Source organism: Fukomys damarensis, unplaced genomic scaffold (assembly GCF_012274545.1).
Source record: "Fukomys damarensis isolate Sample0158 unplaced genomic scaffold, DMR_v1.0_HiC HiC_scaffold_24, whole genome shotgun sequence".
Lineage (NCBI taxonomy): Eukaryota > Metazoa > Chordata > Mammalia > Rodentia > Bathyergidae > Fukomys > Fukomys damarensis.
The window spans coordinates 66013024-66028271 of NW_022900936.1; the positions used below are offsets into that span (position 1 = coordinate 66013024).

The following is a 15248-nucleotide window of genomic DNA, read 5'->3' on the forward strand; positions in this document are numbered from 1 at the left end:
TCCACTGTTGTATTAATGCCCTCCAACATTCTTTTATGCCTCATCTCTACTAGTATGGTAATGGATAGAATGGCATTTTTTAAATTTATGATATGTGATTAAAAATTGAGTTTCGGCAAGATCATGACATATCAAAGCTCATGAGTTTTAGTTTAACCATGAAATTAGTAATGTTTGGATTAAATTTTGCGAAGAATTTTCCCCAGCATTTCAATATAAAAATAAGAAAGGTGGATTTTTTTTTCCATTTATAGTCATTATATTTTCAATACTGACTTTCTTGCTTAAACCTTCTATTCATCCAATGGCCCCAAATTCTACTCATACTAAAAGTATCTTCCTCATCACCCAAACAAAACACTTCTCATGGTCACCTGGGACTCTTCTCTTTGCTCCTTTCTCTCCCCTAATACTGTTTATGCTTCTCGAATCACCTGTCTCATTCCTCCTTGGTCCATATGTTAACCTCACTTTAAGCTCCCATTCACATTTCACTCTGATAGCTTTCTAATTTTTTCTGTCTCAAGAATCTTCTTCTCTAACGCAGCTGTTATACTGTGAATGAGAATAAGATCTTTCTCTCCTATTCCTGGTACAGAGCTCCTAAACCCTTGTAATTTCCTGAGCCATAGTGGTGCTAAAAGGATGCTAAAAGAATCTGTTGTAATTTTTCCTCTTTGATCCTAGTTCCTGACACAGAGCACATAAACCTTAGGCTTTCCTGGGTGACAGGAGTGTCTTTTGTTCTACCCAAGGCAATTTATGGTGGGGTCCTAGGTGGGGCTGACAGTAGAAAGAACAGCCGTGATTAGAAGCTTTCAGCCCAATTTCATTCCCCATCCTTTGGGAAGGGAGTGGGCCGGAGATTGGGTTAAAAAGTGATCAAACCAGCTGGGCTTGTGGTGGGTGGCTCACATCTGCAATACCAGCCCTCAGGGAGGCTGAACTGGAGGATACCTGGCCAGTGTGTGCTGGACAATTGCTGGTATGTGGAGAAAACCCACACATATTTTGGTAGCCGGAGTATGACAAGTGTTGAGCCTATCATAGGAGAAAACAGGGGAATAGTGTTTTTTCTAATATAGCAGCTTATGCATTGCTTCCAGCACAAATGATTTCTGTATAGCTCAAAACTTTTAGCAACATCCATTACCTAACAACTAAAATGTACACCTCTTTCACTGTCTGTGACCCATCCTCAATGATCCTTATCTCCTGCCTTCCCCCTCAATCTCCAGAGAGCCAGAGGACGAGTAGCCACGCCCTCCACTGGAACACACACTTCAAATGGGGCCTTTACAACCCTTTTGGAGACCCTGTGTTGGTGCATAAGTAAAAAAAATCTGTTGGAAAATATTGGAGGAGCCAAATATGAAAGCAAGGCTAAGAGACACATAAAGACAGTGTTCCAAAGGTAATGCTATAAGTAAATATATGAAAAAATGTTCCACATCGCTGCTCATTTGAGAGAGGCAGATGAAGACAACACTGAGATTCCACCTCACCCCACAAAGAATGGCTGCTATCAAGAAATCACACAGTAACAAATGTTGGCAGGGCTGTGGGGAGAAAGGAACTCTTCTCCATTGTTGGTGGGAGTGCAGACTGGTGCAACCACTATGGAAATCAATATGGAGATACCTCAGAGAGCTGGGACTACAGGTTCCATTTGAACAAGCTAGACCTCTTCTGGGTATCTTTCCAAAAGAATTAAAAGAATCATACCGCAGTGATATATGCACACCTATGTTCATAGCAGCATGGTTTGTAATAGTTAAAACTGGGAAACAGCCCATTTGCCCATCAGTTGGAGACTGGATAAAGAAGATGTGGTTTTTCTATAAAATGGAATACTATTCAGCCATAAAGAATGAGAAATTAGATTCATTCATAGGAAAATGGATACATATTGAGGATATACTCCTAAGTGAAATACATAAGTCACACATGTGTAAATACCGAATAGTTTCTCTGGTGTAAAAACTATAATAGTACATAAGATCCTAATGATATAATTGACAATGTGAAGTGGAAGAAAAGGGCTAAAGGTGTAGGGAAATGGGAAGAAGGGTAGGGGAAGGGTAATAAGGGAAAAGAGAAAAATATGAGAAAATGAAAAAATGCAAATAAAGTGTTTGTAAATGGGGAGGGTAGGAGTGAAGGGAGGGCAGGGATAAGTGGAAAAACTGAGAACCAAGACCTGTCATGTAAAGTACAAGATCCCAATGATGAATGTAACTGCATTGTATACCTAAAATGTACCAATAAACTCAATGAGAAAAAAAGAAAAGGTAATGCTGTTTTATTCCCATTGTGGAGGGCTGTAATTCGCATATGCATATAAAGCCCACCTACCATCATATATATTTGTATGTGTGAAAAATGTCTCAAAAGACCCACAGGAAGCTGGGGCCAGCAGTTTTCTCTGGAGAGGAAAAGGGTGGCTGAGAAATTGAGTGGGTGAATAATTTTTTATTGCAAACTTTTCGGTTCATTTTCATCATACCTATGTATTAGTCATTCCCAAAATGTAATAAAATAATTTCAATATTCATATCACATAGCAATTTGGCTCTAGATAAGCTGCCTCATGAAGCCTTACACATTTCCAAAAGGGAGATAATGCAACATTCTTTATAAGGGTGAGACACTAGATAACCAAAATCTTCATCAAGTGAGGAATAAATAAGTAAAATAGGGAACAACATATGAAACTCGGCTAGAATAAATAAATATAGCATAAGGGAACCAGATCTATTATCTGTGCCTCAACATGGAAAGACTCAAAAACTTGTTGTGTAGAAAGAGCATAATAAGGAATATATGATCAGCATATACTTTAAGTAAAAACGTTAAAACACACTAAGGATAAAAAAGTGCTAGCTGTCATGGAGGCACATACCTGTAATCCCAGCATTTGAGAGGCTGAGGAATTCAGCCCAGCCTGGGAAACTTGGTGACTTAGAAGGACTCTATCTCAAAATAAAAAACTAAAATAAAATAAATAAATTTTAAAAAGGGCCAGTGCCAAGCCCCTAGCTTCATTCCCCAGTACTGAAAACAGGGCCTCTCTGAAAGGACACCAAACCCACTGAGTTACCCCTGTGGAAGGCATGGTTGACTGGGATAGGGGGCTGCTCCATGCCTATAATATTTTCTTTCAAAAACTACAAAAAATACATGAAGCAAATAAGACAAAATGTTAAGCTATTTTGTTCTGGGTAATAAAAAACACAGATGTTTATTGCTTTGTTCTTTGTCTTCCTATATTCTAAACACTTTAAATACAAGTGAAGTGTACGTATCCTACAAGAGTCCTCTAGAGAGTTTCTTAAGAGGAAGAGGAAGTACAAAGAATTAAGATGTATGGTATACCAGTAAAAAATGAAAAATTTAAAAGTCAAGTAAGTTCTAAACAATCGGCTTTGATATTCTTAACTTGCAGTCCTTTAAAAAAAATACAAAATGTCGTGTTGGAGGTTTCAGAGCATTTGGAAACTGGCTTCACTGGTCCTCTTTCAGACACCGCAATAGGAAGGAACTATTGTCACAGAGCAGGGCAGGGACCAAACGCGGGGCCTGTTGCAGCACGACGGCTGCTCATGCTCATTACTTCACCCTCACCCTCCTCCTTCCCAATTCCACTCAGCATATTCTCTGGAGGAAACAAAAGATTCCACTCGGGGCATACCCACTTCTCCCACGCCTCTTGGTTCTCTGGGAAATAGAGCGTTGATAGGCGGAGCTAGACACCTTTTAAAACCCTGAGCCTCCACTTGCCTCTACTTGCCTAACACTTCTGTTCCAGCATCCTGCCTTTGAAAGGAAGCAGCGAGCCACAATGATTCCTGGAGGCTTGAGTGAGACCAGACCTGCTACTCCTGAAATCCAGAAGATTGTCGATGAGGTGAGTTGAAGCATTCAGGAAAAAGTCTGATCAAAACCTCAGTTCCTAGTGTGGGCCAGTGTTAAGAGCATAGAGGAACAGGGAAGTCAGAGCAATGGTAAGTGTGTGTGGCTTTGGGGGGCAACTAAAACTGGCATACTGAGCTCTTCCGATGAAACCTTGAAAATTCTCAACACTACCAGAGAGACTTTGACCAAGTCACATTTCTTGCTCCCCATAAGTTGAAGGAGAATTTGTACTGGGTCAACTCTAAAGCCTATACACACATGTCTGATTGAAGGACCACTGATCAGATAGTTACTCGTGAATGTTCCCATCCTGTAAAATCTAAGGCCCTTCACCGTCCGATGAACTAGACTGAATCCTCTGCAGGGAGAGATTTTTTTTTTTTTTAATTTTAAATGCGTCTAGTGAGGAACAATATTGTACAGGTGGTCAATTACAAACTTCCTTCACATTTCCCTCCATGCAGTGTTTTAGTCTTTTGAGGAGAGAATGATTAACTTAGTAGAAAAGAGAACTAATACAACCTCTAGTGACTGTAGGCCACCATATTTATTATGGTTAAAAATAGAACCCAATAATTTTAATGAGTCCATAAGTTTTTAAGTGTTGTTTGATTAGCTATTGTCTGTGTGGTTTATTGTGTTGCACATTGTATGAGAGGAAAATAGATATAAATTATGGCCATAGCTTTATGGCCATAGATTTGGAATTTGTGGCATCATTTTCTTATATCATTCTTTCCTATTCCTTCTCTCTAAAATGTTGTTCTGTGATGTGTTTTGGTAAAACACATCAGCGTTTGGTGTGAGTGGAAGAAATCCCTTATGTTTCGGAACCGAAAGCTTTGGAAGCAACCGGATTCCTGAAATTGTCATTGATTAGGGCTATTTCTCTTCCGGGCATTTGTTTTAATTTTTTTCAATGAACTTTTTAGTTTAGAGTAATTTTAGATTTACAGAAAAGCTACAAAGGTAGTAGAACATTCTGGTTTCAGTTTCCCCTAAAATTATCATTTTACATCACTCTGGCACCATTAGCAAAATCACTATTAGCTACACTCCAGACCTGCATGCAGGATTCACTAATTTTGCTTCCCAATATTATTTTTCATCCTGGAATCTAGGTAGGGCTCCACGGTACCTTGAGTTGTCTCGTCTCATGGGTCTCCTCTGGCCTGATGTGCGTGACAGTTCTTTCGTTTACCTTGTCTTTCACAACCTTGACAGCTTTGAAGACATATTTCATAGACTCCTATCTGGGTTGCCTGGTGTTTCTCTGGAAATTATGGAATGCTTAAACTAAATAAAAACCAAGATGCTGTGAGTGTTGAAAGTGGCTTTCTCCCCAAGCCTGTCAAATCATGAAAACTTAAAGCTGAGCTCGCCTTAGTCTTTTTTGGTTGGTTTGTTTGTTTCTTTTTAGTACCAGGGATGAACTTTGACCTTCCAATTGTGAGTCAGGTGGCCACACCACCACCGAGCTAAATCCCCAGCCCTATTTTTGCTTTTCAATATAGTTTATTGGTTCCTATCATTAGATAATAGTCTAATCATAGTCTTCCTTCAACTTTCATGTCATTTTCTTTAGACTCCTCCTGTTAGGGAGAGAAGTTTGTTTTGTTTTGTTTTGTTTTCAGCTTTTATTGAGTTTATTGGTACATTTCAGGGATACAGTACATTTACATTCATTGTTGGGATCTTGTACCTCTACATGACAAGTCTTGATTCTCATTTAGAAATGGGAAGAAAGGCGCTAAAGGTGTAGGGAAGGTGGGATGGGTAGGGGAAGGGTAATAAGGGAAAGGGGTAAGGGGAAAAAAATAAGTTTGTTTATTTTAATGCATACCTCAGAGCCTTCTATCCTTGGAAAAGATAATATTAAGTCATGCATACCTTCCCTTCAGATCAGTATTCTCACACATGGTGGTTCAGTAAGCCACCTGTGGTTCTTCATCAAGTTCAGGAGGTTTGGGGGTCTTGAGAGTCTATATTTCCACCAAGCCCCTAGATGCTGCCACAGCTGCCCTTAAACCTGACCTCACTTGCCTGCAGGACAGAGTTATGTGGTGTCCTGTGAAACCTGTACAAGAGGGGGCTCTTCAAACAGGGTGCCAAAGTAAAAGTTCCAGTTTTATTTGTAAGAAGATAACACATCTTGCCCTACCTAGTTCAGAGCTGTAAAGACGACCTGAAATGTGTGCAAAATGATGACTCCAAAATGAAAAAGAACTATGCATAAGTGAGGTATCATAATTATTTACTTTAAAATATTGCCTAGAGTCATCCCTAACTCCGAAAAATCCCCAAGACTCGCCAGGAACCAGAGCTACTGTAAGGGGATAGGGAATAATAAAGATTTAAAATGTAGAGGGTACAGGCATGTTTAATAATTTTTGAAAGCCTGTTGCCTGGTTAACTAGAGGTTTGCTGCTGCGGCTGCTACTCTTGCTGTTGTTCCTTTGAAACAAAGTCTCACCACCTCACTAAACTGCTCAGACCCAGCAGTCTTCCTCTGTCCACCTCCCAGAGTGCTGTAACTACAAGTGTGAACCACAATACGCTGCTAGAACAATATTTTTTAAGGAAGTTGCCAGAAAACCAAGGTTACTAACACTGTGAGCCACATCTTATATTCTAAACTTAATTTGAAAATGTTTCTCTCTTCTTTCCTCAGCCTCTGACTTGGTCAGAGAGGTAAAATAAGAATGGATGGACAGTGTTACCTCACACCAGGAAGGCAGTTTCTGCTGTTAGGGGCCTTCACCCCCATGCAACCTCTCGTTTGATCTTCATAACCCCAAGGCAGGCAGGAAGAGGATTACATCCAATTTTCAGATGATGAAACCAAGACACAAAGTGATTAAAAGTCACCTGGCTGAGAAATTAACCTGCCTCCAGATTCTGACCCCCTGCCCTTTCCCACAATGTCAGCACAAGGAGGGATTTGTGGGGTGCAGGAAATGAAGAGAGGAAAAAGGGTGGTGAGCCCTGTCCTCACGTTGAAATTGCTATGAGAAATGTACATCAATGAACCACTTCAGGGTAGGCACATTTCTTGAGTATCTCCTAGGTGTCTGGCATTGAGCTAAGTTTATAGGAGTCATAGGGGCTGCAAGGGACTGTTCCTGCCTTCAAGGAGTTTACAATTAAGGCAGGGAAGTCAGAACTATCTAGAACATAAAAGAAAAACAATACCAAATTGAGTAATTTGCGATAATCTTGTTTTGGGCCCAGAAAGGACATTAGAGATTGCTAGTGAGTCCTCCTTACTTTCAGGTGAATAATTACAGTGTGGTGGTTCAGCTCTCAGGTGCTACACTCCCAATTATTACTGATTTGGCCTCCTGCAGGAGACAGCATTAAGGGACAATTCTCAGTTAAGTGGTGGAAGGTAGACCAGTAGTCAGTAAACTCTGTGGTTTAGGAAACACTTTCTCATTAATTATTTCAGTTTTATTCCCCTATACACAACCCTAAGAGGTAGATATTTTAGAAGCACCTGCTAAGTAAGGAAAATGAGTCAACTCCTCCAAGACTACAGAATTGGTCAGGTCCCCCAGAGGCAAGAGGGTAGGTGCTGGTCCCCTGGATGATTTGAGGAGGTCCTAATGGAGACCTCCATTCTGTCACTCACTTTGTAGGTTTACTCTTTCAATTTTTTAGTGTAATTCTATTTTTTAAAACCACCTATTAAAATACAAATATTCTTAAAAGAGCTGGAGGTTTCTCTCTCCTTATCAGAGATCTTGTTAGTGGAAGGCCCTGAAGGAAGAAGCCCAGTGGGGAGGGAGGGAAGCATCACACACACAACACAGATAACTGCTGCAGGACTTGACGACCAAGTAAAAGAGGAATGTTGGACAGTCAGAAAGAGAAGAAAGGCAAGCAAGTGCTTGAAAGTGAGAACACTTGAACGTATTTGAAGGCAGAAGAAAACACAACAAGTCCAGTGGTTGTATCATGTACTAAAGGGTGCTAAAGGTTCTTGGGTCCAAGGTATACCTGAAAGAAGCCTCTTTTCCAAGATTCTCTGGGTCAGTTGAGAATCGTTGCTCTGCTTGCCTTTCCTACATTTAGGAGATAAGTTGTTAAAAACAAAAACAGTCATGGTCTTCTTGTTCTGAAAGCATGCATTATATGTGCATTGCTAGAGGGCAGGAGACGCATAAAATGATCCTCAGCCTGTGGGAAATTTACCAAATAGATTGGGGGTAAGAGAGGCACATAATGAATTAGAGAGCCATGTGTGGCCCTGTCCATAAAGAGTCATAATGCATAGAATGAAGAACCAAATACATTGGTGGCCTCACCAGTAAAAACTTCCAAATCATTGTTTCTGGTCCACCATCTTAAATAGTTATGTAAAGAATCGTTGGCTAGGTATTCTCAGTACATTTATACAAATGAAAGAATTGTTATTTTAATAATTCTTTTTGAGAAAAGGTCATTGTTGTTTTCTGAGAATTGAACCCAGGGCATTCACATGGAACTACCTTCCCAGACCTTTACTTTTATTTTATTTTGAGACAGAGTTTCTCTAAGTCACCACGTTACCCAGTCTGGGCTTGATCCTCCTGCCCCAGCCTTCCAGAGTGTTGTCATTGCAAATACGTAGGACAACGTGCCCAACAGAAGTAAGGGCTGTTATTACACATGTAAATGTGTATGAATGACACACACATAACCTAATCATAAACCTGATTGCTACACACCATACCTGGCCAAAACACTAAACATGATTTTTCTTGGCCAGAATACCATGCAAACACTTCATCTGCTTATCTTCCTGGGCACATCTTGGACTTTAGCGTGTCATGACTGTCTCCCCGTGCACACATTTATGCTCTCCTCTTGGATCTCAGCCTCCTCGTCTGTCACCTCTCCCATGGCCCTACACCCATAGAGCCGGTCTTCCAGATGCCCAGAATCCTTTGAGCACTGACTCTTCCCTTTCCATCAGAACATGACTGGCCCAGTGCGTCACGTGTCCATAATGGGTGATTCCTTATACACCCCACCCTGATTTCCATGGCCCTGTGTGCTCCGGGAATTCCAGTGCTCAATTAGAGATCACTCCCACTGTGCCCACTTCCGCCCTAGCTTCCCCTCCAGCTTCTGAGAACTTGCCCCGGGAAGACACAGAAGGACATAAAGTTTGCCCATTACATCTCTGTGAATTTGTGCCCCACAACTACAGCAAGACCCTGAGGCCACCAGAGCAGGCTTCCAGTCATAGCTGTTCCTATCTGTTACCACCTTCCTCCTCGATTTCTCAATCCCTTCTTTCTCCATAATCCCCCCACCAGGATGTCCAGTTCCTATTTGTCTTAGTTACTTATCTCATTGCTGAGATAACATACTTGAGAGCCAAAGTGAAAGAAGGCAAGGTCTATTTTAGCTCATAGTTTGTAAAGGTTTCAGACCGTAATTGGCCAGCTCCAAGACAGGGTGGCATGGTGGGAGCATCACAGAGGAGAAACAGTTCATGGCCGACAGAAGGCAGCAAAGCAACTGAGTAGTAAAGAAGCAAGTCCAAGTGACCTTAGCAGCTTCTTCCCGTCCCATTTATGTTCTGACTAAGCCACTGGGCTCAGGTTGGATGCCCAACCAATCAGTAGACTGATACAGGAGTCACACACCTTTTTAATCCCAACATTGCACACTCCAGATCCAGACACCTCTGAAAAAAACAAACAACAACAAAAAAAGTGACGGCCTGAGACTTTGGGGGGACATCTAGGCATAAACCATAACACAACTCTTCTTAGAAAATTGCAGGAATCTAATAAGAAAATGCCCCAATTGACCTCATTCCCCACTAGATCTCATTCCTCCTTTTAGTCTTAGTCTCTGCCACCTCTCTTCAGCCAGTCCTTCCTCTTTTAGCCAGGTGACTTCATTTCCTGCATCCTGCGTGTTTGGCCCCATACTTCATCCTGCAACACGTAGCAGACAACAAATGTTGATATTTCCTACTAGCTCCACTCTCTTTTCTTGTTGTACAATTTCCCCAAACAGGGCCCATCCCTATTGCCGTCATCATGTTCTGTCCATTTGCTCCTAAATTTTGCATAGCTTAAATGTTTCTGAAAAACTATCACAGATTAGGGGAAATGTCTGGATGTTGGGTGCCACATGACTCAGATCTTCAGCTCTGAAATAATAAGAAAAGGCCTGAACAACTCTTAACTAAATGTGCTTTACTAAGTGGTCCTCCCTGATAGCCTCCTTCCTTCAACCAGAGACCAAGTGACAAACCCGCTAGGTTCTACTGGGTTCAGTGCAAGCTATGTCTGTTCATGCGGAGCCCTGACCACATTCCTAGCTTGCTCTCCTCCTCCTAGTGCCCATGCTGATGGGTTCTCTACCACATTACTTTCTGAACCTGAAGGTCTTTCTGACAAGCTCCCCTCTGTAACCCTTTCCTTGTTGCCCAGCTCAAATCTCATCACCCAGCTCCATATTACCCAGCACTAAATTGTGTTTTATTGGAAAGGCAAGGAGCACTTCAGGTTCCATGGACAGTGAGCCAGAAATCAGGGCACACTGTCTGGCAGGTGCCCATCCCTACAGGGAAACCAAAAGAACATTGTTGATCAACTCTCATGGAAAATTCTGGACTTGTGGGTCTGCAGATACAATAGAAAGTTTACAAATATAATAGAAAGTTTACAAATTTGGATCTATTCATAGGACAGATAGAAATAACAACTTATGACACATGCTTTAAAAAATTGACGAGAAGACCAGGCTTGGTGTAAGTCTAGCATTCTGGGAGGCTGAGACAGGAGGATCACGAGTTAGACCCCTGCCTTGGTAACTTAGTGACTTAGTGAGACCCTGTCTAAAAACCAAAAATGTCCAGGAATGTAGCTCCATGCTCAGGCCCTGGGTTCAATCTCCAGTACAACAACAACAATAAAGACCAGAAAACTGAAAACCCAAAGGGTCACAGATCATTTTCTTATATTATCAGACAAAAACTTTAAAATAGCAAAGACAGGTCGGGGATTTAGCTCAGTGCTTCTGCCACCTGCCTCGAAAGCTCAAGGACCCGAGTTCAATCCCTGGTACAAAAATAAATAAGTAAATAAAATAGCAAAGACTATGATTCCTAATTTTTCAACCTTAAGCACTCAAGCTTGCCTCAAAACCTTGGATTCCTTACACAGATCACTTTATTGTCAGTAGGAATGTTGGTATGGAGATGAACTCTTCTTAACTCGGCCCCTAACTCAGGCCTATGCTGGCCATGCCTCCTTTGGCCACTTAAAAGGGTCAGGGTGAGGGAGGCCCGATGGTGACCCCTCTCCTCCCTCAGCTTCTTTCCACACACTTGTCCACAGCCTCAGTTCTCTCCTCACCCTACCTCTTGTCATTCCCATGGTGTTTTTCATTTGTTTGTTTGTTTGGTTGTTTTTCACTCTCTCACACTATTTGTTTTCTTCCTTTCCCCACTTTGGAGTTTCATTTTTCAGTCATAAGAAAGCAGTCGATTGCCTTTTCCCTTCTCAAGGCTGTAGGAGAAATGCACATTTGTCCATAGGGCTCCTGGAGAGTGCTCTGAGAATTCCATCTGCAAGGGTCTACATCTGCAAAACAGCTCTGCTAGTGAAAGGGTGGCACCAATACGGATGTGTTCACCACCTCTGCCCACTAGGGGGAAGGACCGGATGGCCTCAGGAGAGCCCTAGATGCTCCGAAGGCCTAGTTCTAGCTCATGCACATGAAATACCTTAGCACTTCTGCAAGGGTCTACATCTGCAAAACAGCTCTGCTAGTGAAAGGGTGGCACCAATACGGATGTGTTCACCACCTCTGCCCACTAGGGGGAAGGACCGGATGGCCTCAGGAGAGCCCTAGATGGCCCGAAGGCCTAGTTCTAGCTCATGCACATGAAATGTGTTAGCAAAGGGTGTGTGGAGGCCACCTCTCCGTAAATAAGGGATACTGGACACAAACAGTTCGTTCCCTTTCCTTCTGCAGGCTAGGGAAGGACTGGGCGACAAGAGCACAAACTTGCTTTTGTAAAGACAACGGAAGTCAGGCACCACCTCAGTGACACTGACAAAATTTGTGAGGTGGAAAACAGGAGAAGCAAAGAAAACTACTGACCCATCTGAATGGACCTGGGCCTGTGGAGGGGAAAAGCTAAGCTAGAAGCTGCCACAGATCTTTCCTATACTGGAGCTGGAACCCAAGACTGTGTGTGTGCTAGGTGTGCTGTCTACCACTGAGCTGCATTCCCAGCCTGGGCCATGGAGCCTTGAAATGGCTCAAGCATAGGCAACCTCAGAAACACTGAAGGCAGGACTGTCACCTGGACCACATCTAGGGGTACTAATGGAAGACATGCCTGAGGAGCAACTGGGCCACTCAGTTCCTTCCCTCACCCTACTGCACCTGAGACACAAGCTACCGCCCTCCTCTATCCTAGCAGACACCTGGAGCTCTGCTGTTCACATGAGATGGGTCAGAGTTCACAGAATGCTCCCAACTATCAGTCCAGAGGGATGGGAAGGAAGGGCCAATCCTGGAAACAGTTAGTTTCCATACTGAGTCTGAGGACCTCCGGCTGCCTTCTCATGCCTGGTTCAGCAGTTGGCATCTGCTCACAGAATGATGGCCTCCAGCAATGCCCATGGAATCTGTAGTGATTGCTTGGGTTGGAAGGGAAGATTATCCTGGATTATCTCGCTGAACTCAGTGTGTCACGGGGCCTTTGTAAGACTCTGTACTCCAGTTTGTAGATGTATTTTTCACAAGGTGACAGATTGGCAACTCTGAAGCTATTCCATAGCTGTACTAGAACTGAACAAGCAAGTAAATACATTATGAATAATGAGAAGCAGCCTTCTAGAGATGATTTGAAATATACAGAAAGATGTGTGTGGGTTATATGCAAATTCTGTACCATTTTATTACAAGGGATTTGAGCATCCATGGATTTTGGGACCTACAGGGACTCCTGGAACTACCCTCCTGTGGATACTCAGGGACAAAGAAGCTAGGGCTCCTAGGACAAATACTAATTCTGGGGAAGATGCAAGGAAAATTCAAGAAGAACCTAGAATGTGTTCTAGTGCCAAAGTAAGAAAGTGCTCATGATTGTCTCCCGCCGAGGATCACTGTGAGTTCGAGACCAGCCTGGGCTACATAGTGAGTTCTAGGTCAGTCTCAACCACATAATGAGACCCTGTCTCAAAAAAAAAAGTGCTCATGAAATGATGGAACTTTGTTGTAAGCACAGGAGTTTGAAGGGGTTTGAGGTGGCAAAATCTTGGGCAATTTAAGCCAAAAAGAAAAAAGGAACTATAACCTATAGATTTAAAGAAATATACAGGAATCATACACAATTCAAAAACTGGATAGGAGCAAGGGCATAGGTCTTCCTTACAATAGAATTCAAATTAGCAAATATACAAGAAATGATAGAAAAAAATCACAATTCGATTTTATATCATACCACGGTAGTAATTGTTATAGGCAAGAAACATCAGTGGATGCTACAACTGTGGATGAAACTATGAGAAAAAAGAGAGTTGCACCACCTGAATGTGTCTCCTTAAAAAATTTATATTAATTACAAAAATAGTAACTTTATAGTGGTGATCTTGGCAGATGGCCTAAGTGTTAACATCAGTCATAAGGAAATGGGGAGCTCCCAATAGGTGCACAAGGAGCTGTTGTGCCGTCCCTACCACAAATGTATATGACTAACACTTGAGAAATCAGACAGATCCAAACTGAGTGGCTTTCTACATACTAACAACCCACTGTTCTGCCAAAGTGCCGACGTCACAAGCATCAAAGAATTAACCCTAATCCACAATGGAGGGGACTGAGACAGCCTGGCAGTTCAGTATAATGTAGGACCCTGGAGTAGAAAGGAGACATTTTGGGGACAGTAGGCAAAATTCTCTAAAGATTTACAGACTGCTTACTAGTATTACACCGTGTTTATTTCCTGGTTTTGATGACTATTCTGTGTATATGTAAAATGATAACACTAAGGGGAACTGAACTCAGTGTATTCTTTCCTTAATTTTAAACAGTTTATTTTAAAATTTAAGTGGTAATTATTGTACTCTCATTTGTATTCATCAAAGACATATATAACTGCTGGAGCTTTACCAGTCACAACGTCACGATATCTCATTGCCACATTGAATTGATGCTAATTCAGCCTAAAATAACAAAATTTCTTTATTTGATTTTTTTTTTTTTTTGAGCCTGTGTGGCCCAGGTTGGCCTTGAACTCAAGGTGGGTCCTCCTGCCTCAGCATCCCGAATGCTGGGATTACAGGTGCACATCACTACACCTGGAATAGTTGTTTTCTTTTGAAATATCAAAAATAGCTCTCAGCTCTCTTTATCATCTTTGAAGATTCCCTGATTTCTAAATCACACAAATAATGCCTAACATAGCTTTGATCATTTGTTTCCCCTTTTCTCTTTTTAAGGTTAAACCACAGCTTGAAGAAAAAACCAATGAATCTTACCAAGAATTCAAAGCTATAGAGTATAAAAGTCAAGTGGTTGCCGGAGCAATTTACTACATTAAGGTTAGAATTCAATATCGACTTTAACACTCAATGATATTATATTTCTCATTTGATGTAATGATTCTTGCCCCCTACTGATTGTCCTAAATTAAGATGCCAGCATGATACCTTTGGAGTGACAGGTTCTCAAATTTGGCATAGGACCTTATCCATTCTTGTGAATTTAGAAAGCATTTTTATATTGATTCTTAACTTCTAATTTCTAGAAATTATACCGAAAAAGACTTCATAACAGTTCAGGGCCTGCTTGGATCATGGCCATAGCTGTTTTCAGTGTCTGGTGGGTTAAAAGCTCAGCTACTTCAGGAGTGGGACTGTACATGGTAGCATCTTGAAGTTTATCTCACCTCAAAGCATTATGATCCTGTGTGTCCAAATGAAATGGATTTAAGGAATGACTTAAATAATGTGCTGGGAAAATAATTTTTAACCGTTTTCCCATTATTTTGATTAATATAATATAAATATACTGCAAACATGCACCAATAAAAGTGAATTAAAATTACATATAATTTAAATGACTTTTTGCAACTCAAGAAGATTCAGCTTGTGGCATTCTAAGTACAGTTTAAAGCTGTCAATATTTAAATATTTTCAAAATGGCAGGTGTGGCAGTGCATCCCTGTAATTCCAGAACTCTGGGAGGCTGAGGCAGGAGGATTAAAAATTTGAGTCCAGGGCTGGGGATTTAGCTTAGTGACACTGTATCTGTCTCACAAGTGCAAGGTCCTGAGTTCTATCCTTGGTACCAAAAAATAAAAATAAAAAAAA

At 41.5% G+C, this 15248-nt stretch overlaps 1 protein-coding gene across 1 annotated transcript in view; it reads left to right on the plus strand.

The window, feature by feature from the left end:
- The first annotated feature begins 3621 nt into the window (after nt 1-3621).
- LOC109118243 (cystatin-A) overlaps nt 3622-15248 on the plus strand; it is a 13943-nt gene continuing 2316 nt past the window's right edge. The window contains exons 1-2 of the mRNA XM_019208350.2: nt 3622-3907; nt 14376-14477. Coding sequence (XP_019063895.1) covers nt 3842-3907; nt 14376-14477 — 168 coding nt within the window. The 5' untranslated portion in view covers nt 3622-3841. The remainder of the gene's footprint in view (nt 3908-14375; nt 14478-15248) is intronic.